General features: G+C 42.6%; 1 protein-coding gene across 1 annotated transcript in view; it reads right to left on the bottom strand.

Annotated features, from left to right (window-relative positions):
* LIMK1 (LIM domain kinase 1) overlaps positions 1-25367 on the bottom strand; it is a 59764-nt gene that overhangs the window by 19946 nt on the left and 14451 nt on the right. Inside the window, exons 3-10 of the mRNA XM_014069559.2 lie at positions 14596-14734; positions 8927-9036; positions 7884-8075; positions 6781-6886; positions 6507-6673; positions 3094-3277; positions 1592-1678; positions 568-699 (exon numbers count right to left, since the gene is read on the bottom strand). Of these exons, the coding sequence (XP_013925034.1) occupies positions 568-699; positions 1592-1678; positions 3094-3277; positions 6507-6673; positions 6781-6886; positions 7884-8075; positions 8927-9036; positions 14596-14734 (1117 nt within the window). The remainder of the gene's footprint in view (positions 1-567; positions 700-1591; positions 1679-3093; positions 3278-6506; positions 6674-6780; positions 6887-7883; positions 8076-8926; positions 9037-14595; positions 14735-25367) is intronic.

Here is a 25367-nt window from a genome sequence, read left to right as displayed (position 1 = left end):
GACACTGCAGCTTAAATAGGCTTTTAGTTTCGTGGAAATAGAGATATCAGAGTCCATCAAACAGTTCAAATCATACACGGATAAGACAGTCAGTCATCAACGTCTTTCAGTTAAGGGATAATCCAAATAACATAGTCCAATATCATATAATCAGTTCAGTACACAAAGTTTGCTAGCAGTTGCAAAACTTACAATAGCTCACGGCACTTTCTAACAGCCAGCTTCCAAAACACTCAGATCAGATCACCCCAGCATCTAACAAACAGAGAGCCAACAGCCATTTTGGCACCCTCTTATGGCCGATTGAGGAAAACAGCAACCAATCACATTTTACAGTATGATTTAAAGAAACAGGTATAGCATTGTTACAGGATTTATATATTGCCAACCCAACTGTTAGATTATATTCCTAACAATTGTGATTTATGTTTCTCAGGAAGAACAACTATTGTGTTTTATTAACCCTGGCTGTGTGAACCCAGACAGATTGTCTCTGCTGTTCTCCCTCCTCCTGCTCAGATGCTCAATATTCTTACATTAGATCCGATGTAGGTTCTATGCCCTCACCATGGTCTTAATGATCCCACGAAGGGTGCCTCCCTTGATGTACTCTGTGATGAAGTTCAGCCTCTTGTCTTTATAGAGGACCCCAATGAACCTCAGCACATTGGGGTGTTCCAGGCAGCGCATTACTTTCACCTAAGGAACAAAACCACAGGACAGTTAATTCTGCATTCCTCAAAATCGCTTGTTGTTGACCGAAAACTGCATACAACATCAGGAAAAAATTGTCAATTTTGTAAAATATTGGGCTACTACCTGCTTGTCTGTAAGCCCTGCAGCAACTACCTAAACATTGGGGACTTCACAAAATGAAAGATTTTGGCAAATATTATGGAGGAACAGCTTTTCATAGAATATAATAGAACAGCATATGCTCCATATGAAGCTTAAATGGAAAATCTTTGCTTGCAGTGCAAAAACAGTAGGGATCACCAAATTCAAAAATTTCAGCAATGGGTTCTCTGCCTGGTTGCTGGGTGGGTATGGCCATAGTGGGTGTAGCTTATTTGGCCTCCTGCATCATGGCAGAGGGGGCATTTTCGCCATCCCCAGGCTCCAGAGGCTTTCCTCAAAACCTCTGGAAAGGAGAAAACTGCCTCCCCCGGATTCCTGAGGCCTTCCGGAAGCCAGAAATGGGCCCATTTCCAGCCTTCTGGAACTTCCGGAAAGCCTGTTTCCCACCCCTTCACAAGCCTCTGGGCGGGCCCTGCACTTACCTCCAAAACGGGCTGTGTGGAGACTCCTGGGAGGGGAGGGGCAGGAGGGGTGGAATGGGAGGCACCAGCCAGGGGTGGGATTTGGAGGGTCTCCAAAACTGGTCATAATGTTAGCTACGGGTTCTCTCAATCCCGGGCGAACCCATAGCAGCCAGCCATGGATCACCATATACATTTAAAGAAGAGGGACACACATTTAAATTAGGTAACATTTGATGTGGGGAGTAAAAAAGAAAAACTGAAATGATACTAATAGAAAATCAACAGAAAGGAAACTTCTCTCGCCACTGGACTAAGCTGGAGTAACCAACCTCTTTAAGGAACGTTCTTTGGGTCTCCTCATCAAAACGGATAAGTTCCTTCATGGCCATCACTTCTCCAGTCTCCCGGTGGGTCACCTAATGAATAAAGCAGATGGCCTTTAGGACTTTCTTAGAGGAGGAAAAATTTAGAATCATACAGTTAACAAGGGATCTTAAGAGTCAATGTAATGGGCTGTAAAAATAACCTTGAGAGAAGGAAGAAGAGTTGCAATTGTCTGATAAATGAAATACAAGTCCAATGCAGAAATGTAATTTGAAGAAGTGTAAGAGAATTGATTTGCCCTACTGCTCTCTAAGATAAAGGCTGGAAGGAGAGGCACACTGTGGGTTACCTTAGAACAGGGGGCTCCAACATTGGGAACTTTAAGACTTGTGGATATCAACTCCCATAATTCCTCAGCCAGCAAAGCTTTTGAGTTGAAATCCGTAAGTTTTAAAGTTGCCAAGGTTGGAGACCCCTGTCTTAAAAGACTCTAGTTTTTAGTATATGCATAGACCAATTTTCATTTTCAATTTTCTTGTTGTTGTTAGTTGCGACCCATTGCGACCCCGTGGACAATGTTCCTCCAGGCCTCTACCATCCTCTGGAGTCCATTTAAGCTCATGCTTACTGCTTCAGTGACTCCATCCAGCCACCTCATTCTCTGTCATCCCTTTCTTCTTTTGCCCTCAATCTTTCCCAGCATTAGGCTCTTCTCCAGGGAGTCCTTCCTTCTCATTAGGTGGCCAAAGTATTTGAGTTTCCTCTTCAGGATCTGGCTTTCTAAAGAGCAGTCAGGGTTGATCTCCTCTAGGAATGACTGGTTTGATTGCCTTGCAGTCCAAGGGACTTGTAGGAGTCCTCTCCAGCACCAGAGTTCAAAAGGCCTCAATTCTTTGGCACTCAGCCTTTCTTATGGTCCAACTTTCACAGCCATACATTGCAACTGGGAAAACCATAGCCTTAACTATACACACTTTGGTTGGCAGGGTGATGACTCTGCTTTTTAGTATGCTGTCTAGATTTGCCATAGCTTTCTTCCCCAGGAGCAAGTGCTTTTAATCTTTTGGCGGCAATCATTTTTCTATGATAAACTAAAATAATGCAATTATGTTCATGGATCTGCTAGTCCAATCTCCTCCTCAGTCAGATTTTTAGAGTCTGAATCACTGAACAATGACTATGCAACACAGAAATTCTGCTCATGGGTGGCAAGTGCAATCAATCCTCAACCCACGGAGTAAACTAGGCTATATGTTTCTCTTTCCAGTGCCGGAATATCAGGCTCTTGGGCAGAGAGAATCCATTTATATTGTTCAGTTTGCCCCATTTCAAATGCTTGGTATGTAATTCAAAAGAATATCATTATCTGAAAATTTTAGCTTTTGTCACACAATCATATTTATACAGTCTACTACTTTTCCCCAAAACTTTGTAAGTAAAGGGCATTGTATAAAATCTATCCTTAATACACCCCCGGCAAAATGCTGTCCTGATATCATGCCTGTACCTTAATGGCCTGCCCGAAGCAGCCCTTGCCCAACACCTCGCCATGGATGAGATCCGAGGGGCGGAAGATGCGATGAAGACGGGAGACAACACGCAGTGATTCTGAGCGACCAATATCTTTCCTCTGGGAGGAGGGGGAGCCCAGAGAGCTGGAACAAGGTGACTTGTCAATGCTACAGCTCCTCCTGTGCAGAAGAAGAGAAAGGTTCTTCTCAGGTGTACATCAGGCATGCTCTTCTCACAAAAGACCAATTTCCAGGTGCCTCCAGATCATTTTTTCGCAGTTCAGGAAGAAACTGGAAGACTTTCATCTTGAGCAACTTCCCGTTTGCCCTTAATTCCAGCATAATTTGGACACAACTTGCAATTTACCCTCACCTCATTTAGAGTGGTAAAACAGTACAGAATGGCCCCTTTCAAAGGAGTAGAATCTGTGCCTCTGTTAAGGGTGGGCAACCAGATGTTTTGCTGCTGCTGTTGTTCAGGAACCTTATTCCTGATGTTTTGTTGCTCAATGGCTTTCAACAAGGCACACACCTCTTGGGCTCACAGCCTCCCCCGTTTCCTCCAGCATGGAATCACTTACCTTATCAGAGGTGGTATTCAGCCGGTTCAGAATGGTTCGGGCAAACCAGTAGCAGTGACCTGCGGATGGGGGTGCCCTCCCTGCCCCTGCCCACCTGCCCTGGCTCTATGCTGTTCTATTTAGCCACATTTTTGAAGCTGCACACGTGTGTGCAAGCCGCATATATGAGCAAAGCACATGTGCGGAAGGTGCGCGTGCTCACTAACCGAGCATGCGCACGAGTGGAGAACTGGTGGTAAACTTCTGTGAAACCTACCTCTGTACCTTATCTAAAGAAATCAGTTTGCTGCAGAGTCCAAATCATAATAAATTGCAGGGTCCAATGTGGATTGGTCACCAGGACCAGAAATTTAGTCTTCTGAGCTTTCAGACTCACGCTGGAGCCCATCCTCAGGGAACTTCTCTCTCACCTGGAATGTGTGTGAGAGAAAGTGTGTCTCACATTCTGGAGAGAGAGAAGTTCCCTGAGGATGGGCTCCAGCGTGAGTTTGAAAGCTCGGAAGACTAAATCTCTGGTCCGCCTGACTGACCCATATTGGATCCTGCAACATTATCCTGGGACATGTATATTCGCCTTCATTCACACAAAGACAAAGACAAACTGGTTACCACCAACAATAAGTTCTAGAAACAAGCCAGTTGACATCTTTTCAATTGCCAGAATTAAATTTACATCAATTTATTAAATTGAGCTAGAATGATTTCAAGATAAACACTTCTACCACAGGTGTTTAACAGAGGCTCATGGGATTCTCCCGAATCCAATAGTCAGTTGGGAGGCAGAGACAAAATGGCAATGCTTCTACGCCAGGCATGGAGTAGTGTTATGGAATAGGTTGCAATAAAAGTTAGACTGAAATGGCAACTTTAAAAAACAACTCCAATATTTTGATGGTTACAAAGGTTCCTCTCCTTGCCTTAAGGGGAACACCGGTTACAACTGCACACCAACACATAGTAACCACATTTGATAAAGCGACAGAACTCTTGAGATCAGTGGAGTCCTTGGTGCTCTTTGAGCTCAGTTGCAGTCATTTCCTTACCCAACTAGGAAACAAGTCTAGTGACGCTGACTAATTGAGTAATGAAATGGCTGCAAGCAAACAGCCAACTCAGAGAGCACCAAGGACTACACAATTCAATCCTGAGCTTAAATATCAGGGGTGTCAAACTCAAGGCCCAAGGGCCGGATCTGGCCCACAGGGTGCTTAGATCTGGCCCACAGGGCTGCCCTAGAAAGGACCAGCTCCCGGTGATTCTGCCAGCAAAAACAGGCTCCCAACAAGCTCCATTTTCAGTCGTGCCAGCCTTCTGCTGCCCTCTGCTAGAAAAAACAGAACACGGGAGGACCACCCCCCCCAAGTTCCGTTTTCACTGACAGAGGGTCACAAGAGGCCGATATGGCTGAAAATGAAGCTTGGGCCACCACAGACACCTCCGACATGAGTGACATCAAGCTGGCCAGGCCTATCCTGGCCCCCGAGATCAAACACAACCCTGATGCGGCCCTCAATAAAATCAAGTTTGACACCCTTGTAATATATTCTCTTCTACTCTTGAGATCTACTGAGCTCTGGCAGGGTATAACTAATTCACAAATTTAAAATATCTTTACTCAAGTTTCTCTTTACTCAAAACATCTTTACTCAAGAATTTCTAGAAAATGCAAGCACGCAAAGGAGCCTACAAGGAGGAATCTGACATACTTTGGACAAACACATTTCCTAGGGTGTGTTGCTGACGAACAGATGGGATTGTAAATTATTAAGCAGAGAGGGACAGTGTATGAATAATACACCTATCCCGTTGCCTTAGCAGTTGTATCAGAAATACACTGAATTCAGTTAATCTTGGTAGGGGTTTTTTGTGGCAAAAAGTGTTATATACCCCCAGTCCATTTAATTCCTTTCAGTCTAGAATATTGCATTAGCCTAGGAAATAAGTTAATTCAGTAAATATATAAAAGGCAATGTGTAAATAAAACCAGCGTGAGATTGGAAAATAGAAATGGAAGTTGGCCAAGAAGGGGCCATCTTTGTTTTTGCCAGGGATTCTACTCATTTCTGCCTGCCTCTACATTTATAATTTCAAGGCCACCTTCCTCAACCTGATACTTTGTAGGCTGCCAACCTGGCTGGGGATTTTGTGGACTCTAAGTTCCTTCCCAACACAATCTTCAGGGCATTAGGCTAGGGAAGAGTGCACTACCCTGTTTCCCTGAAAATAAGATCTCCTCGGATAATAAGCCCAATCGGGGCTTAGCATGCGCTAAAATAAGCCCTCTCCCCAAAATAAGCCTTCCCTAGAAATATTGCAACACAGCAGCAGCCATGAGGTGACCACGCTCACCGCCTCCTGCACCTCAAAAATAATAAGAATTCCCCCAAAATAAGGCCAAGTGCTTATTTCGGGGGTCAAAAGAAAATAAGACCCTGTCTTATTTTGGGGAAAACACACAGGGGTGAGTTCCTACCTGCGTTGGTATTGGTTTGCTTTGCGCACACCAGACATGTGCTGTGCACACATGCAAATTGTTCTGCACATGCGCAAAATATCATGAAAAATTAAGAAAAAACATGCCGGCAATGGCAGCGGAGACCAGGGAGCTGGTTCGCGGGGGTGGCCAGCCTAGGTCGCTGCCGATTCTGTGACCCAGGCCAAATTACCATCACCAGTTTGCTCGAACTGGTGCAAACCAGTAGAAACCCACCTCTGGAAACACGGTAGCTATTTTCTAGTTGCATTTCTATAGCATGAGAGCAAAAATGTTTCTCCAGAGGAGGGAAGGGGAGTCTACTTCAGAGAGCCACATTCTACTCGGTCCTTACATGACAGTGCGCTGGCGAATGGCTGAAGGGTCTGGGCAAGGTGTGTGGCTGGGCGAATGGAGGGGACTGCGTAGTTCTGAAAGAGGGCTGCTTTCAATGATCTCATGAGGATCGTGTTCAATGGTCAGCTGCAGTAGGCGACTGGTCTCTTGGATCAGAAGATCGATCTATGGAGATAGAGAAGGCAGGCTGAGAAGAGAGGCAATGCATCCTGACAGGCACGGGGCCACATTGTGGAGAGGATGATTGAGTCAGTACTAACAAAAAATATCACCTCATCCAGCGGGACGTGATGGATTGGTGTGCCATTGATTTCCAGAATGCGGTCACCAACATGGATGGAATTCTTCATATCGGGGCTTATGCAGCCTGGGTCTAATCTGAGAATACAGAAGGGGGCAGCAAAGGAAACAAGTTACTTTGTTCTGGCATATATCTCCCAAACTAAGCCTCAGGAAAGTGATAGCATGCTCTGAAAACTTGAGGAGAGGGATCAAAGCACTTAGATTCCATCACCCTCCTCTTACAATCAATCAACATGGTATAGACCCACATTCTTCAGCCAGATGTCCTCCAGATGTGTTGGGACTGCAACTCCTAAGTTTAAGACTTCTAGGCATTGCCGTCCACACATATAGAAAAGGAGTTGTGAAATGAACAGAACTTATTAAACAATTCCACCTCCAGAATAAAAACAGGTTTTTACTTTGTCAGTTGCCCTTCTTTTCTGAATTCCATACTGAAATTCTCATGATATTCTGCAGATACGTAGTTCGATTCTATCAGATATCACCACACGTTCCCTGAAAATATACAATTATCTGACACCAAGAGTCGTAGACAATTGTGTTTGACAAATAATTGAGTGGTTCCTTATTTCACAGTTATTTCCATGTAACACTCTTGAGATGTTCATGGTATTGGATAGACAGCTTGCAAACGTATGATTTGAATTATATACTGATTGGTAACATACAATGAAAACTGATATTCGATATTTGTCAATTTGGACAATTCTTATTTAAAGCCTACCCCAAACCAAAAATATATGCCAAGAAGACTCAGAATAGGTGGATGCAAAAAAGAAAGGCCTCAGATGTCAAAATGTTAAAAAATCTATATTTGTAATGCCTAACTGTTGTAAATATCATTCGGAACACTCCAGAGCATGGGTCTCCAACCTTGGCTTCTTTAAGACTTGTGAACTTCAACTTCCAGAATTCCTCAACCAGCTTGCTGGCTGAGGAATTCTGGGAGTTGAAGTCCACAAGTCTTAAAGAAGCCAAGGTTGGAGACCCATGCTCCAGAGGCCTGATATGGAAAGGTTAACAATTTCTGAAGAATATTTCCTAATGGCTGCTGGCAGTCTATACTCACTCACGAACGCGCACAGTATGTGGGTGCTCAGAACCTCCATGCTTGTCAATGGAGATGGAAAGCCCTCGCTTGCTTTCGGAACATGCCGGAATAGACACCAGGGTGACAGTGTGTGGAATCCGGGTGCCAGGAGATTCTGGAAGCAGCTGATCCATCACGGGTGTAACCACCATCTGGTAATAACAGTGCCCACTGCAGCATGGAAGAAAAGGAACCACAAACTAGGACATCCATTTACAAACCTCAGGATGAAAGAGCCCAAGGCTACCACTAGAAACTGACAGAAGAATGTTTTAGAAGCTTGCTGAGAAACACGAATCTGTCTTCTCTGAAGGAGGTAACCCTCCAGAAACAGAAAAGAAAGAAACGAATAAGAATAATCATTCTTTTTTTTTCTTTTCTATTTTCTTTTCTATTTTTCTGCATATCCCTTCTTTCTGAGCTTCGTTTGTTTATAATTATTACTACCTGGTAACCCAGTGTTGCCAGGTATTTATTTATTCTTACCCTGTATTAGACAGGAAAAGAAATGAATTATAATCTATAGTGTCAAATCAATCTTCCTTACCAGCAGGAGCCTCCTTGTTTTTATTTTTTTTTAATTTGTTTGTTTTTAAGAGCCCCTTGTGGAGTACTGTAAGGCACAACAGGCTGTATCTTAACAGAACTTGAATCCAAAATGCACACTATCACTGTCAAAAGTAATGTGATTTGACACTATAGATATAATTCATTCCTTTTCATTTTAGCGGCCCAGGCGTTCCAGAGTTATGCTGGAACAAACCCACCCACAGACACACCCACACTAAGGAGTGTTAGGGGCATCTTACCCCCAATTTAGTTGAAATTGATGTATGTATGTATGTATGTATGTATGTATGTATGTATGTATGTATGTATGTATTAGAACTTTCAAACTGAGCAAATTGAGGCCAATCTCTCCCCCCCACCCTTGATGTGTGTCCAATCTAATTTACAGGGCCTTTGTTGTGAATTTAAAATTAGGGATCCCAATGAGCTGATTCAGGCAAATTCCCACTCACCAGTAAAGCTTGGATCGTTCCACCAGTGCGTAAGTGTCTCCATCGCCAATGAACACCTGGCAATTCAGGCAGCTGAAGCATTCAGGGTGATATTTTTGTTCCCCAGCCACCTGAAATAGGAACAGATAGACATGAGCGCCTGTCTCCCTGCCAGTACACACTTCTCAATCACCATTTTGCGGGTGGTCCTTCTCACTATCCAGCAGTATCATAGAGCTCCTGTTCAAAGGAAGAGAGGCAGGAAGCCAAAGATTGTTCAGTCCTGAAACACAACATGAGCAGGATCAGGCAGTGAAGTTCTCATCCAGGCACTTCATGCTGCCAGAGAAAGAGATTTGAGGAAATCATTGGGAGGAGGATGAAAGGATCACATCTCAAACAAAAAAGACGTGCAGGTGGGACTCCAGGCCCACGTAAGAGCAGAAGAGACCGGAGAGAAGAGGCAGATTGACAATCATCCCTGAATGAAATAATATTTGGGTAATTCATTAATTAGTAAAACATTCAGTTTGCACAAAGAAAACTAGCCCCCAAATGGACAGGGGATTGGACTAGAAGACCTCCAAGGTCCCTTCCAGCCCTAGGATTCTTTGAGCAGATTTAACTGGTTACTGATTAATCCATTTTGAGTTCATATTTCACATTGATTTATTTATTAACTATTTTAATGCAACATAGACTTCTGAAGACTCCTGGTGGTTTATAGAATAAAAATATTTTTAAAAATAAAATAAAATCTGCTCTGTGCCACCAAAACCCAGCATCCTTCTTCAAACTATTTAAAGTGTTCCGTCTTCTGGAAAATGGTCAAGGAAAGTACCAAACAAACTTCAGGAGGAAAAATATTGCGAAGCATATGTTATAAGCAGCAACGAGTTCTCCCTCCTTCTCTCTGTCCTCTTGCTTCTTTTTGGGAGTGGGGCTTTTAACAACCCTCTTTAGGCTGAATGAATCAGAGGAGTCAGTTCTGTTTGGTGTATGTGATCCTTCAGACATTCTGCTGGCAAACCATGAAGATGTTATCGGTTACAATCAGCAGTTTGAATTGTCCTTGGAAGCCAATGCAGAGTTCAGAGCACCACTGGGCTCTGATGCTGGAAAAGGTGGAAGGAAAGAGAAGCGGGCAACCAGCTACAAGGTGGCTAGACTCAGTTATGGCATTGATGGTGCACGACTGGAAGATCTGAAGGACAAGGTTAAATAGGTAAAGGTTCCCCCGCACCTGCTTGCTAGTCGTTTCTGGCTCTAGGGGACGGTGCTCATTTCTGTTTCAAAGCCGAGGAGCCAGAGCTGTCCGAAGATGTCTCCCTGGTCATGTGGACGGCATGACTAAATGCCGAAGACGCACGGAGCGCTGTTACCTTCTCACCAAGGTGGTCCCTCTTTTTCTACTTGCATTTTTTTATGTGCTTTTAAACTGCTAGGTTGGCAGAAGCTGGGACAAGTAACAGGAGTTTACTCCATTACGTGGCACTAGGGATTCAAACCACTGAACTGCCAACCTTCCGATCAACAAGCTCAGTGTCAGCCACTGAGCCACCTTAGGACAAGCTTAAAGGTAAAGGTTCCCCTCGTACATATGTGCTAGTCGTTCCCGATTCTAGGGGGCGGTGCTCATCTCCGTTTCAAAGCTGAAGAGCCAGCGCTGTCCGAAGACGTCTCCGTGGTCATGTGGCCGGCATGATTAAAAGAACAAAGTTAGGGACCGACTATTATGGAGAAAATCTATGTGGTCGCTAAGATTGGACGCCAATTTGATGACACATAAGCAGTCAATAAACCAAATTAATGTGTTTATGTGATGATGGTGTCAGGCATCACTCCTGATGTACCAGTTTTAAGTCAAGATTATCTATACTCCAGGTTCCTTCCTCAGTACTCAGAGCTTTGGTTTGATTAGAATTCTACCTGAAGTCACTTTTTCTGCAGGAGTCTCTTGCACTTTTACAATTGTCCATTTACTGTCTCATGACATTGGCAGCTGTTTCGCTTTCTTGGGTAATAGCTTTGCATTTCACGATGGAGCAACAGCCCCGTTGCCTTGGACTCCAGGCTGCCGTTTATCTCCCCCCACCTCTCTCTAATGCTTTTTAAATTTCTTTTTCTATAGAAGTCTCAAGGCATCCCTAAGATCAGGCTCTTAAACTGCATTGGACTTATTGCCTTCTTCCTCTCCAACTTAGTCTGCTCTGATTCCAGCTTCCCAACGTATAGATCAGTGTTTCTCAACCTTGGCAACTTGAAGATGTCTGGACTTCAAGTCAGAATTCCCCAGCCAGCGAATGCTGGCTGGGGAATTCTGGGAGTTGAAGTCCAGACATCTTCAAGTTGCCAAGGTTGAGAAACACTGTTATAGATCTTCAGATACAATAATGAGGCATTTGGGAAAGGTAGCTCTATTTCAGTCTTACTGAACTGAATCTCTGTGTGTGCATGTGTGTGTATTTGTGCGTGCGAGAGACAGAGAGAGAGAGAGACAGAGAGAGAGACAGAGACACACACACACACAGAGAGAGAGAGAGAGAGAGAGAGAGAGAGAGACAGAGACAGAGACAGAGAGAGACAGAGAAAGAGTTGAGTAGCTGCTATATATTTAATCTACTTATCCAACTGATTGCAGCAGGCACTTTTTAACACTTTAGATCAGCAATGTTTAACTTTTTGAGCTTTTGGCAGTCCAAACAGCTGTGCCTGGTGAAACCTAAGCAGGATCTTTAGATTTCTCCAGCTCTTTCATGAAATAAGATCTATAGTGTGTTTAAAACTACCATTGTACCTTCCATATTGTATTCCTTCAGGATTTGCTTCATATTTCCTCATTATCCACAGGCAAAATTACTACTACCCCATAATTCATTCTGCCATATTTAGATCTGTAACCATACGCTCCAAATGCTAAATGCCACGGTTTGGGTTCACAATTAATGTCACATTGTGGATTTCCTTCCCTGCCTTTTGTAAAAGGCTTTCTGACAGTTTCTCCAGATTTTCCATTAGTTCATTCCACAGCTGTTGTTTTCTGTGTTAACTCAGAAACATTTAATCGCTTCCTCATTTCTGCAGACACCTCTGACTAGAGGACACCCACATAATACGCTCATCCTGGGATTGACCAACAATTCAGTTTCCCTTTTAGGTTGGTGGTTTCCCAGAAGTCTCATGACAATCCCTTTAAAAATGTAAAGATAAGTGTTTCCTCACTTTGCCATAGAAAGAATTTGATTCTTTGTTGTACAACCCTCTCTAGATTCTAGATCTAAATTTCTTAAATTTCTGTTATATTCTCATCAACTCACAGCAGACCTCAAAAGGATAGAGTGCACATTCACATCGAACAAAAAGGCCCTGGTACTAATTTGAGGTTTTGTTTGTTTGGTTTCTGACCAAATAATTACTTCCCCTTTGGACATTCCTTTAAAATATGAATCAACAATTATTTCAAGCAGTGGCCACAAACATGTGATTTTTGTGTGGTTGGAAATGCTAAAAATAAATATGTATACGTGTGTGTGTACACACACATATATATATAATTAGATGCATACACACACACACACACAGAGTATATATGTTACATTTTACTGATAAAAAAATAAAGGGAGACTAGTATAGTCTCTTTCAAGCTATTTAGCTCTCATCAGCTAGCCATGCCCTTCTGGGATTCAAACTTGAACTGCTTTCATATTAGGCAATTGTATTAACCTCTAAGCCACAAGTTCTCCTCACTTTAGCAGCTGAACCAGGGGGGAGTTTTTTCTTCTGTCAGACCACCTAATTAAAAATGACCAAATTATCATGCCAATTTGGCCTTCTGCTGGGATTTCAGCCATTTTAATTTATTATTTTAAAGGATATTATTATTTAAAATATATATTTTTAAATAATACATTATTATTTATTATTTATGTTATCATAATAACTAACACTACTGCTATTGTGTGTATTATGGATATCATCCTACTCATTATCACCATCATTAGTTCAGAGGTCAGTGGGTTGCTATGGCACTTATGTGTGGTACCAAGATCCAATTTAAACCAATTTAAAGATCTCAAGTTTCTGCCTTTTGTGTACTACAAGCATGAACTAGACTAGAACATTGCTTTAACCTATAAAAAGAAAACAACTCATCTATATTTACCTTTGTGCATTTTGCTGAAAAATTAGGTCACTGGAGTACATATTTCTTTATAAGATTTTTTTATTACATTATAAATAACTCAAGACAGTGGACATACATATCTAATATTCCTTTCTCTTCCTATTTTACTCACAATAATCCTGTAAAGTGCCAATTTTTCATGCCTAAGGCAGGACTAAAACTCACCATCTCCTGGTTTCTGAGCCAGCATCTTAACCATCACACAAAGTGTTTTTTCCCAGAAAGAAAGTAAGTCAAATGGACTTTACATTTATAACAGCTGGTGCTTCTTGTCCTATATTGCTCTTATGAAAATGAATATTTTCTAAAGCAACTGTTGTTTCCTTTCGATGTGCTAACTTGTCCATGACACATAATGCTTTGTGAGAAGGAGAGGTGGTTTGGCAATCAAAATTGAATGTAACTGACAATACTGTTTTGTAGTAAGGACAGAGTTAAGTAACAAATGCAGGCTAAGAAATGAAAGACAATCAGGACACCATAGTGAAAGTATGTGGAGACAATGCCTTGATCCTATTAAAAACAATGAGAACAAAGCTTGATTAAAAACAGCATTGTTAGCTGGTGCTGGGATATGCTGATGGGGAACAGGGCTTAATGGTTTCCTCTGTGCCATTTTCCCAGGTTCTCACCTGCTAAGATGCTATAGGCTCTGGAGAGGAGAAATAGGACATATCCTGTTCACCATCATCTTCCACCTACATGGCTTTGTTGGTTATGATGTTGGTGCCAAGGGTAGTCTACTTTCCCCCCAATTCACACCTCTTTTCTCCATTGCTATGTTTAAATAACAAAATACCAAATAAAAGGATTTAAGAAGATCTATGCTCAGGCAGTAGCCTCTCATTCAATTTTTGTCTCCCTCCCTCTGCAAACATTGGTTGCTCCACATCTATTCCTCCCCCCCCCTCCTCCTCCTCCTCCTCCTCTTTTGTTATGCCCTCTTCTCTCTTTTCTCCCACTTCCAAGCTGGAAACTAGTAGAAGGACCTTTAGATTGAAGGGGGAGCTGCCCCTATCTCCTTCACAATAGCCATAGCATTTCTGAAGTAGCAGCATCTAGAAAGAAAAAATGGTTCATGATTTGGTTACATGCAGTTCGGAATCCAGTTGCAAAAGTGCATTTCTGGCTCACTATTTCCACATCAATGGCCACAGATAGAGGAAAAATATGCCGGACAGCCCTAGAGATCAGAGAGGTACGATCAGGCATACCACCTCCTTAACAATCCATATCCCTTTAAAGATGAGCTCTGAATTGTCTGACAAAAGGACAACATTATTAAATGCAGGGAACAATAATCACCGGAATTGTATTACATGCAGTCAGTGTTACATTTTCCATGTAAATTAAATAATATCATGCTGAGTTTTTAACCATAGCCCCAGTTACTTCTTTTTTCTGTCCCACTTGCTTTTTGGATTGTGATCACTTGCATTATCACCCTTGCCCCCAAAACCCCAAGTTACGTTGTCTAGTGATGCTTGCCATGAATGTCCTCTCTTACCATGACAAGCCCTTTGGTGATCTGCTCCGAGCAGCCATGGCACAGTTCCCCAAAGTGGGCCCAGTAATCCTTTTTGCAGTAGAGACGTCCATCCTTCTCGTAGTACTGATGGGAAAGCAAAGCTCCACATTCGCAGCACCTGCAGGGACAATAAGGAAATAGGTTTTCAGCCTCGGGACTTTTAATGGAAAGCTACTGTGTGAAGAGCTTCCAAAACCAGAGCTTGAAGGAGGCGTACTCCCACAGGTTCAGAGAGGTTGTGTTTCGCCCAGCATGCTTAATTTAGACTGCTACTAATTTAGTCAGACAAATGACTCTTGGATTCGGTAGGACACGCTTGCTAGGTTAAGAGCCACCGATTTGGGAAAAAGAGAAACCTTGTTCAGTTCCTCCTTATTGCCTTTTTCCTATGTAACACAGCATCTGAAGTCCTTGCGTTGTCTTACTCCAGTGGCCATCTCTCGATTGCTTATACAGGGATCAATGAGTGCATCTTGGACTATTTAGAATAGAATAGAATAGAATAACAGAGTTGGAAAGGACCTGGGAGACCTTCTAGCCCAACCCCCTGCTTAGGCAGGAAACCCTACACCACTCCAGACAAATCCAACATCTTCTTAAAAACTTCTGGAGGCAACTTCTTGAGAGACCGCTTGCTACCAATTACCTCCCAAAGACCCATTAGATCACACAGGGTTGGCCTCCTCCAGGTTCCGTCCACCAGCCAATGCCATCTGGCTACCACCCAGGGGAGGGCCTTCTCTGTGGCAGCTCCGGCCCTTTGGAACGAACTCCCCGCAGAGATTTGGACCCTCACCTCACTCCAGGCCTTCCGGAAAGCCGTCAAAACCTGGCTTTGCCGGCAGGCCTGGGGTTGATGAGTTCCCCTCCCCTCTCGACCTGTGTGGCTGTGTGATTCTTGGTTATTTTAATTACTTGTATTCTGTTCTATGTTCCCTTTCCCCTCTTTGAGTTGTTTGCCGCCCTGAGTCCCTCCCGGAAAAGGGCGGCATACAAATAAAATAAATCTAAATCTAAGTTGTTCCACTGATTAATTGTTCTGTAAGGAAATTTCTCCTCAGTTCTAAGTTGCTTCTCTCCTTGTTTCTTTTCCACCCATTGCTTCTTGTTCTACCCTCAGGTGCTTTGGAGAATAATTTGACTCCCTCTTCTTTGAATCTTGGATTCTAAGATTTTTTAAAAACTGGAATACCATTTCCCCCCCCACCACTATCTATTTCTACAATATTGTGTTTCCTTGGAAGACTAGCGGGCAGTACAGAAAGACGAGTCTATGAGCGTGACTCAAAGTTACAATGGCCCTGAAAAAAGTGGCTTATTAGCCATTTTTCATACTTATGACTGTTGCAACATCCAATTTTGGGGCAAGTCAACTTTTTCAACTTTCAAACATTAGGGAATTCCTTTGGAATGAGCTGCCCCCGGAACTTCACATAATTCCCAACCTCCGGTCCTTCCGGCACGCCCTAAAAAGTTGGCTTTTCCAGCAAGCCGGCCTGGCCTGAATAAAATAAATTATTAATTTTAATTGTTAATTTTAATTTAATTTCTAAATCTCATTGTAAATGTCTATTGTTTTTTTGGGGGGATATTCTATTTAATCTTTCTTTTAACTTTTGTAATGTGTGTTTTTATGTTGTACGCCGCCCTGAGTCCTTTGGGAGAAGGGCGGCATATAAGTCCAATAAACCTCAAACCTCAGAAACCTTAAGAGTGCTCAAAAGTTGTGACATGTTCCCCATAATCACATGATTTACATTTGGATGCATGACAACTCACTCACATTTATGGTGGTGTCTGTTGCAGTGTCCAGGTTTGTGACCTTCTGACAAGCAAAGTCAATGGGGACACCAGATTCACTTAACAAACATGTTACTAATTTTACAACTGCAGTGACTCACTTAACAAATGTGGCAAGAAATGTCGTAAAATTGGGCAAAACTCACTTAATGAATTTCTCACTTAGCAACATAAATTCTGGATTCAATTGTGGTTATAGGTTGAGGACTACCTGTATATCCTGACTAGGGAAAGCTGTTTTGGCTAAGGATTTTTCCAGAATACCTTGGAAGTAGAATGATTCCCCCAGATGTAAAGTTAACAGTTTTGGGGTTCACCCAACAAATGCTCCAGTTGTACTGTGTAAATGTTGCCCCAAGTGCAATATTTTATGTCACATCATGATATGCTCTGCAGGCTAATGGGGAGCAAATTTAAATGGCTAAACCATTTTACCATACTTCCCTAGGCAAGGAGCAGTGTGAATTTAGCCATCTTTTTATTCTTGATGAATGTATTATTCTCCTTATGTACACTGAGAACATATGGACCAAAGACAAATTCCTTGTGTGTCCAATCAGACGTGGCCAATAAAGAATTCTATTCTATTCTATTCTATTCTATTCTATTCTACTCTACTCTATTTGATTCAATACGATTATTAAACCCAATCTTTCCTTTTCTGGATTGCTACACCTCTGTTTTCTTGGACTTTTTAATAATCCAGCTGGGCCACCCAGAAAGGTACTAGTACAATTCTGATTAAATGAAGAAGTATTGTAACGCTACACGTATGCAGCCCTGGTACAATGAAGGTATTTATCTAGAATGGAGATATTTTCTTAGTTGACACTTCCTTTCAGCTCAGTGAAAGGAATCCATGGCAATAAGAGAAAGAAGGAACTTTATTCGCCTCTGAATCCTTTTTCAAAAGTGACCTGTCAATGCCCTTATGAAGCAGAGGATATGACGGCAGATTTGAGACTGACAATAAAAAGTATTTCTTCACTCATTACTATGACTAATTCAAGGGACTCTAGATGTCTTTATATGAGATTTGGAGAAATTAATTCACATCAACCCAACCTAAGTTCTGGTGGACAAGAAGAACCTCAATTTCTAGAAAAAAGTATATAAAAGCTGGGATATTCAGAAGTAACTTCTATTTCAGTGGTGGGTTCCTACTGGTTAGGACTGGTTCGGCCGAACCAGTAGTAGTTTGGTGGCCTGGGTCGCAGGAACCAGCAGCGACCCAGGCCTGCCACGCCCCTGAACCAGTTCGCCTATGGCCAATTTTATTTTTTGTTTCTGTGTATGCACAGAGCAATTTTTATTGCACTGCGCATGCATGCACAGCGCGCATCAAGCATGCTCGACCAGTGCGGCCTTGAGCGAACCAGCAGTAGCAACTGAGAAAAATATTTCTGAGTATTTTACATGGGAGGGGCCAGATAGGCATAGCTGCTGGGGATTTCTCCCGAAGAGAAGCGAAATGACACAGGAGATTCACTTCCTATTTAGATCTGGCCTGTTGCAAAATCTCTGTTTTTCTTCTCATACCACATGATGCACTGTAAAGATATTGTCTGGAAATGTTATTTGCTGGGCAAAGTCTGTTGTTTGGACACAACCATTTTGTTCCAAAATGGATTTTGTTTATTACCATGATTTATAATTAACTGCAAGCACAGCATCTGGCCATTTCTTGGAAAATGAAGTCCACAAATGAAAAATGGCACCAAGCTAAACACTCTCAGTGAACTGACAGATGTTGTAGCTGACGAATCAGCTGCCTTTTAGAATCTGCAGCTAATCAATTACATTCAAATTGATCTTGCCAAACTGCAAGATATGGCAAGTATCCTTCTAGCAATGCCAATAGTGTCAGATAATATGAAATGTATGAAATGATTGACCAGATGCAAAGTGGCTTCTGAAAATATGCAAGAACTTAGTTCTCTTCCCACACTTTTTGGAAATCCCATTAGTTTCCTTGTTCTGCTAAACCAGGGCACCAATTAAAGAATATAATAGAATAATACGTTATTGTCACTTTAAATCAGGGGTGGGTTCCTGCCAGTTCTAACCTCTTTTATAGAAGAGGTTCCACAAATCTACAGTGCCATTTAGAACCGGTTCCAGCTCCCTCACCCTGCCCGTCCGCACATCATCAAGATGAAGAGCGAGAGGAGGAATTCTGGGAGTTGAAGTCCACAAGTCTTAAAGCTGTCAAGTTTGAACGCCCCTGGGGTTTTTTTCCTAAAGGGTTAGGGGTGCAAGGGTCTTGTAACTTGACAGCTTTAAGACTTGCACACTTCAATGCCAGAGTTCTTGAGCCAACATGACTGGAGGAGGAATTCTGGGAGTTGAAGTCCACAAGTCTTAAAGCTGTCAAGTTTGAACGCCCCTGTTTTTTTTTTCTAAAGGGTTACGGGTGCAAGGGTCTTGTAATTTGACAGCTTTAAGACTTGCACACTTCAATGCCAGAGTTCTTGAGCCAACATGACTGGAGGAGGAATTCTGGGAGTTGAAGTCCACAAGTCTTGAAGCTGTCAAGTTTGAACACCTTGTGGTTTTTTTTTCTAAAGGATTAGGAGTGCAAGGGTCTTGTAACTTGACAGCTTTAAGACTTGCGTGCTTCAAATGCCAGAGTTCCTGAGCCAAATTTTGGTTGCTAAGCAAGAGCGTTGTTAAGTGAGTTTCACCACATTTTACAAGTTGGCCACGCCCACCAATCACATGGCTGCCAAGCCATTCCCACTCAGTCACATGGCCAGCAAGCCACTCCCACAAAGCAGGCCACACCTACAGAAGATGTTCTAAAAATGTTGAAACCTACCACTGCTTTAAATGTACACTAATCAGCATACATTAAAATGAAACTTCACTGCATTCAGCGTTTAAAAGATAACCATTATGCATATACCCAGATACACACACATACATATATGACATAGAGAAACAGCACAGTCTAAAAGCTGTAGCAATTTAGCCACAAAACCCAACCAATTATTACTTGTCCTTTGGCACACTGATAGGGAGGAAAAGTATGCAATGGTACCTTGGTACTCAACTGCTTTGAGACTCATCAAATTTGGTACTCAATGCATTTTGCTGAGAAAATTTTGCCCCGGTACTCATCATTTGTTTGGTACGCAAAGAGCAAACTAGAACTTGCCGGTTTTGGTTTGCCTCGTGACTCGCTACTTTTTCCACCGAAACAAATTAGTCATGTGGGAGGTTTTGCCATGTGCACATCCCCTTGCAGGCTTGCAGGCTTCTGTGGCCATTTTGTGCATTCCCCCCCCCCCCTCATCAGTACAGTAAAGTGAAGCTTTTTTAAAATTTTATTTAACCTAAGTATTTATTAATTCTTAGGTTTATTTCTCATGTAAAGTAATGATATACAACCCCATCTTTCTACATATTGCCTTAAAATGTGCGTTGTCTTTGTTTGGGAATGCATCACATTTATTCACATTATTCCTTATGGGTAAAATTTGTTTGGTACTCATTGTTCTTGGTACTCATTGTGCCTCCTGGAACCAATTAAGGATGCACCACTGTACTTGCTTCTGAATTTCCAGATGAAAAATTCCTCTGCTTTTAGGCCATTTGAAGGCATCATCTCCTTGACTGTATTTTCCCCAGCCCTTAACTTTAGGCTTAATTTAGAAATGGAGCTGGAAATAAGAGGAAAGGTCTCAAATATCTTTTGTGCTGCTGCTCTCAGCTCCGTCTCCTTTGTCCTTGAATTCTCTGTTTAAGCTCGGGAATCAAATGACAGACTCGAACCTCTCTCTTCCCTCCCTGGGCCCCCAATATTCCCTGCTTCCATCAGCAGTTCCCAAAGAGCCAAGAGGGTAGATCTGGGGCCTCATCAGTCAGTCCCCTTAATGTGGTTTGCTTCATTTTGGCTCAGCATAATGTAGGAAACCAGTGACTGTGGCTTGCAGAGGCACACATTATTTTTATCTTCAAAAGCCAGTGTCCTTTATTAAAAAAATAGTTTTAAACATTAACAGAAGTCACAGTAATAACCAATGGTGTCATTGCTGGAAGGGTTAAGCAATGGTATTTCCTTCTGCCGCCCTCCCCCACCCCAAGTTTGAGAGGTGAATAAAATAGGTACGTTGTGCCTTCCATTTGATTTAGCTTCCCCTGAAAAGTAGGCTGTTTCATTACGATTTACTCACTGAATTTTGATGATAGTGTCCAGGAGTCTCTATGGGTGGATTCACACAACTTATTTATTGACTCATTTAGAGTAAACTGAACCCTTAAACCAGTGGTTCCCAAACTTGGCAACTTTAAGGCTTGTGGACTTCAACTCTCAGAATTCTCCAGCCAGCAGAGCGAGAATTCTGGAGAATTCTGGGAGTTGAAGTCCACAAGTCTTAAAGTTGCCAAGTTTGGGAACCACTGCCTTAAACGAACCAAATGGCTGGATTTGCCCAACACATTAAGTCACAAAAAGAATAACCAAGGTTGACCTTAATCAAACCATCTTGTATGAATGCATCTCCTGGGATTACATTTGAACTGGTTAAGGGTATTATATGGATGTTGCCAGTTGGGGGGTTGGTGGTGAAGTGCTCCATTACTGGAGGTTTTTAAGGAGATTGGATAACCGCTTGTCTGAACTGGTACGGGGTCTCCTGCTTGAGTTGGGGGTTGGACTCAGGGGTGAGTTGCTGCCAGCATTATTGATGGTTTGGCACACAAAATGCTTTGCCCTGAACTGCTCACTCCTTTTAAAAATAATCCTATCATGGATCAGAATCAAATCTGGAGAAGAGATGAGAGAAATTTGCAGCATCCAACTTTTATAGTCTTGCCCTTATTTTCTTTAGATGACTAAGCTACCAGAGCAAAAAAAAACAAAACCTTACATTCAAATATCTGATGGAAATATATAAAGCTCCTTTCTCTTTGCTTCGATTTTTAATTCTTCTACGGTCCGTTCACCTGGCCTTCTGTTTTCTAACAACTAGTCTTATCTCATTCTGGAATGCAAATTCCACAGCATTAAACCAGAAATTCAGTAGGCTTCCAAGGGCTTTTGGAGGCTTGACCTCACTGACTCTTTCTAACCTGTCTGTCATGAGAAAAAGGAGGTGGGAAGTGAAAAAAATATTATCTAATCCCATCGGTATTTCATGAGAAAAAGGAGGTAATGTCAGGGTTCCAAGTAATACACCCATAGCAAACAGAACTCCGATAGTAAGAAGTGTAAAATATGTTGGGCCAGTCTCAGGATGATCATATATGTCACTTCCTTTTAACCAATTTCCCACGTAAGGCAGCATAGTGATTCACTATCACTAGAAAGGTTTAACAGTGTTTACAACAATAACAGCAAACCCATTAACAGGTCACAGGTGAGTTTGTCACAGATACTTCAGGGTCATCTAGCAGTAATAAGAGGTCCACCCTTTCTATGAAACATACAGGAGGTAGAACTAAGGGAATTGATTTTCTTGATATTACTTGTAGAAAAGGTTAAATAATTGAAATAAAATTTAAAGTTAAAATTAAAATAAATCAGGATCACATGAAGTGTTAATACCACTTTATAATGCCTTGGTAAGGCCACACTTAGAATATGGCAACCAATTTTGGTTGCCACAATGTAAAAAAGATGTGGAGACTCTAGAAAGAGTGCAGAGAAGAGCAACAAAGATGATTAGGGAGAGTAAAATGTGAAGAACGGCTGCAGGAAATGGGTATGTCTAATCTTATGAAAAGAAGGTCTAGGGGTGGCATGATAGCAGTGTTCCAATATCTCAGGGGAAGCCACAGAGAAGAGGGAGCCAAACTATTCTCCAAAGCACCTGAGGGCAGAACAAAAAGCAATGGGTGGAAACTAATCAACGAGACAAGCAACTTAGAAGTAGGGAGAAATTTCCTGACAAGTTAGAACAATTAATCAGTGGAACAACTTGCCTCCAGAAGTTGTAAATGCTCCAACACTGGAAATTTTCAAGAAGAGATTGAATAACGATTTGTCTGAAGTGGTGTAGGGTTTCCTGCCTAAGCAGGGGGTTGGATTAGAAGGCCTCCAAGGTCCCTTCCAACTCTGCTATTCTATTCTAATTAAATGGGTATTTAATTGCCAAAGGTTTCAATTTCATGTTTAATTCTTATTTTACTGGAAATCCTTGACTTAGGACTAGTCACTTATTGACCGTTCAAAGTTATAATGTACTCCAAAAAAGGGACGTGACTTGGATTCAAAGTTCTCAGGACCAAGCTCTTCTACAGTCACATGTTTGCATTTTGGGTGCTCAGCAGCTGGCCTGGATTTACAGCTGTTTGTATTATCCCAAAGTCATGTGACCACGATTTACGATGTTTTCACCAGAAGCTGACATTTGCTTCCAGTTTCCAGCAAAGAATGTTGGTTGCAGACAATGGGTTTACTTAATGAGTGCAGTGTATTGGCTTAATGACCACAATGTTTGCTTTACCACCACTGCAAAAAAAGTCATAAAATCAATTGTGGTCATATGATGACCCACTTAAGGACCTAGAATGACTTATAATCACAATTCCGGGCTCAATTATGGTCGCAAAGCAAGGATTACCTTCATAATTTCCGGTGTTATTAACTTCCTCAGAGGCATCCACAGGAGAGCAGCCGAAAAAGTCAAGGTGTTGACTGTGAGCTGCAATGAAAGCTCTGCCCCTTTGTACGCATTTGTGCATGTGTTCAGTTGCACAGTTATGGCCATCTTTCTGGCTTTCTTTTACACCTATTCCCCCCCTTCTCCTTTCCCAAGACCCCTCTTGTTTTTTTGATCAAATGTTTTCGACTTTACCCTCTCAATTTTAAAACTAAGTTTAATGCTTTCACTGGAATAATCATTTCTATTTTCTTGCACTGATTGCCATTGGATTTAATTTTTGAATTTAGGATGTTAGTGCGTTCATTTCATGATTTTTATATAATATGCTCAAGTAACTCCCCCCCCCCCCCCAGGCAGATTCAAAAGTTAGACCTGTTCTCTGAAAAGGATCTTCCTTTAGATCAGGGGTCTCCAACCTTTCCAGCTTTGTGGCCTGGTGGGAGGGGGGATGATTCCATGCACAAATGGAGCTGTGTGAGCACACTCACCTGCCTGTTCTGACCTAGGCTTTCCCCAAAAAGCACAAGGCAGAGTCCTGGTCCTGACAAAATCCCTTTTATTAAATGAATGTGAATTCCTCTCATTCACATTCAGCAAAGGCCTGGCAAACAGTCTTCCAAAGGAATATTTATGACTACAGACCTTAGCTATCTTGGAACGCTGCCATGTAAATATTTTCCAAAGGAGGTGCTGTGTAAGGAAAGACTAGGCACAGAGTCTCTGAGATTCACGGACAGATCTTCGCACTCCTGAAACGAATCTAACGACTGAACGAACGAATTGTTTCCTGCAAAAGCCAACTCCCCTTTCGCTTCTCTTTTATTCCCTATGGGAGGGGCCATTCACCATCCACCTGTGACTTTACTCCCAAGTCTACCCTGATTTCGGAGTTGTTCTTTTCTTTTGGCAGCTCTGTGCAAATGCACATTGGGAACAGGCTCTAGCTGTTCCTCTGCCTCACTGCTATCTAGCTCCGTAGGCATCTGATCACTGCCAGATGGTCTCGACCCCATCTCTGCCTTTGACGCAGAACCCTCGTCCGAGCCTTCCCCAGTCTCCGGGTCTGGCCCATGCTCCTCTGCAACCTCCTCACTGTACGACTCTGCTGCCAGCTCTGCTGGCCGCTGGCGGGCCACAACATGGCCGCTTCCATAGCCCTTAAATATCTGAACACATGCATCAATGCATACAAACAGGCCACAGCCTGGTACTGGTTGTGGGCTGGGTATTGAGGACCGCTGCTTTAGATGTTTCACAAAACATGTTTCTAGTGCTGCTGCCCTGAATGTGGCAGCCCTGTGCCACATGAAGAGAGATGATGCCCTGCTGTTTCCAAAGATCTTCGGTGCAAATGCATTTCTTTTGAAACAAATGTTCGCCTTCATGCTTTGTTTGGCAATATTGGGGCATAATGCCTTGCTTTTCTACTTCTTTGCAGTGTTTCTCAACCTCAGCAGCTATAATAGACTATATGTGGACTTCAAGTCCCAGAGTTCCCCAGCAAGCTGGGGGCCCTAATGGTTTAAATCATAACTCTTCTGCAAAAATGCCACTTGCAACGATCTTATTGAAAATATTAACAACTAAAAACAAAACAAAAATCCTGAAAAGCAAAGCTCCGGTTTTCAATAAATGCATGCATCGTTATGAAATCTTAGACCATGGGTGGGTTTCAACCGGTTCGCGGCGGTCCCTGCGAACCGGTTGGTCGGCGAACCCGGAAGTAAGTAACTTCCGGGAATGGCGAAGGGCCCACCCACCCGCCCGCGCTCCTTACCCGGTTTTGACGAGTTCTGCACTTCCACGCATGCGCAGGATGCATACAGCGCCTGCGCAATCCTCCAGGAGCAGCTGGAGCATTGCACAGACGCTAGTACGCATGCATGCGCCACACGCGTGCATGAGGACGCCGCCGGCCCCGTTCCAACCGAACCGGTTGGAACGGGGCGAGAAACCCACCCCTGTCTTAGACCATCACCTTCTCAACACAGGAAGGAAGTCCCTTTATAAGCTTAAATTCAAGATTCAATGAAAACAAAAATGTGCCAGACAAACACTAGGTGCCTCCAACCCACGGTTGGCAAATCCCAAGGTTTAAAATGAAAGTTTCCTGGAAATCTCTAGAGGAAGAAGGGAATCCTTCAAATTAGCCTCATCTGAGGGAGCAGCTGGCTGGGGTTGCAAACTCCCTCTATTGCTTTGTTTTTCCATTTCTAGGCACATCTCCTGGACCAGCCAGAATCCTCCTTCTCTCAGTCTGCTTCCCACATTTGTTGGCTGGCCGATTAAAATAAAACCCTGGAAAAATTGCTTGCATGCTGCTCTGCATTGAGTTGAAAGCCT

This window comes from Thamnophis sirtalis, unplaced genomic scaffold, assembly GCF_051295495.1.
Source record: "Thamnophis sirtalis isolate CommonGarterSnake01/CBP01778 unplaced genomic scaffold, rThaSir2_p1.2 scaffold_6, whole genome shotgun sequence".
Taxonomy (NCBI): domain Eukaryota; kingdom Metazoa; phylum Chordata; class Lepidosauria; order Squamata; family Natricidae; genus Thamnophis; species Thamnophis sirtalis.
Note: the sequence above shows the minus strand (reverse complement) of the source record. Positions and strands in the feature narration are given on the sequence as shown.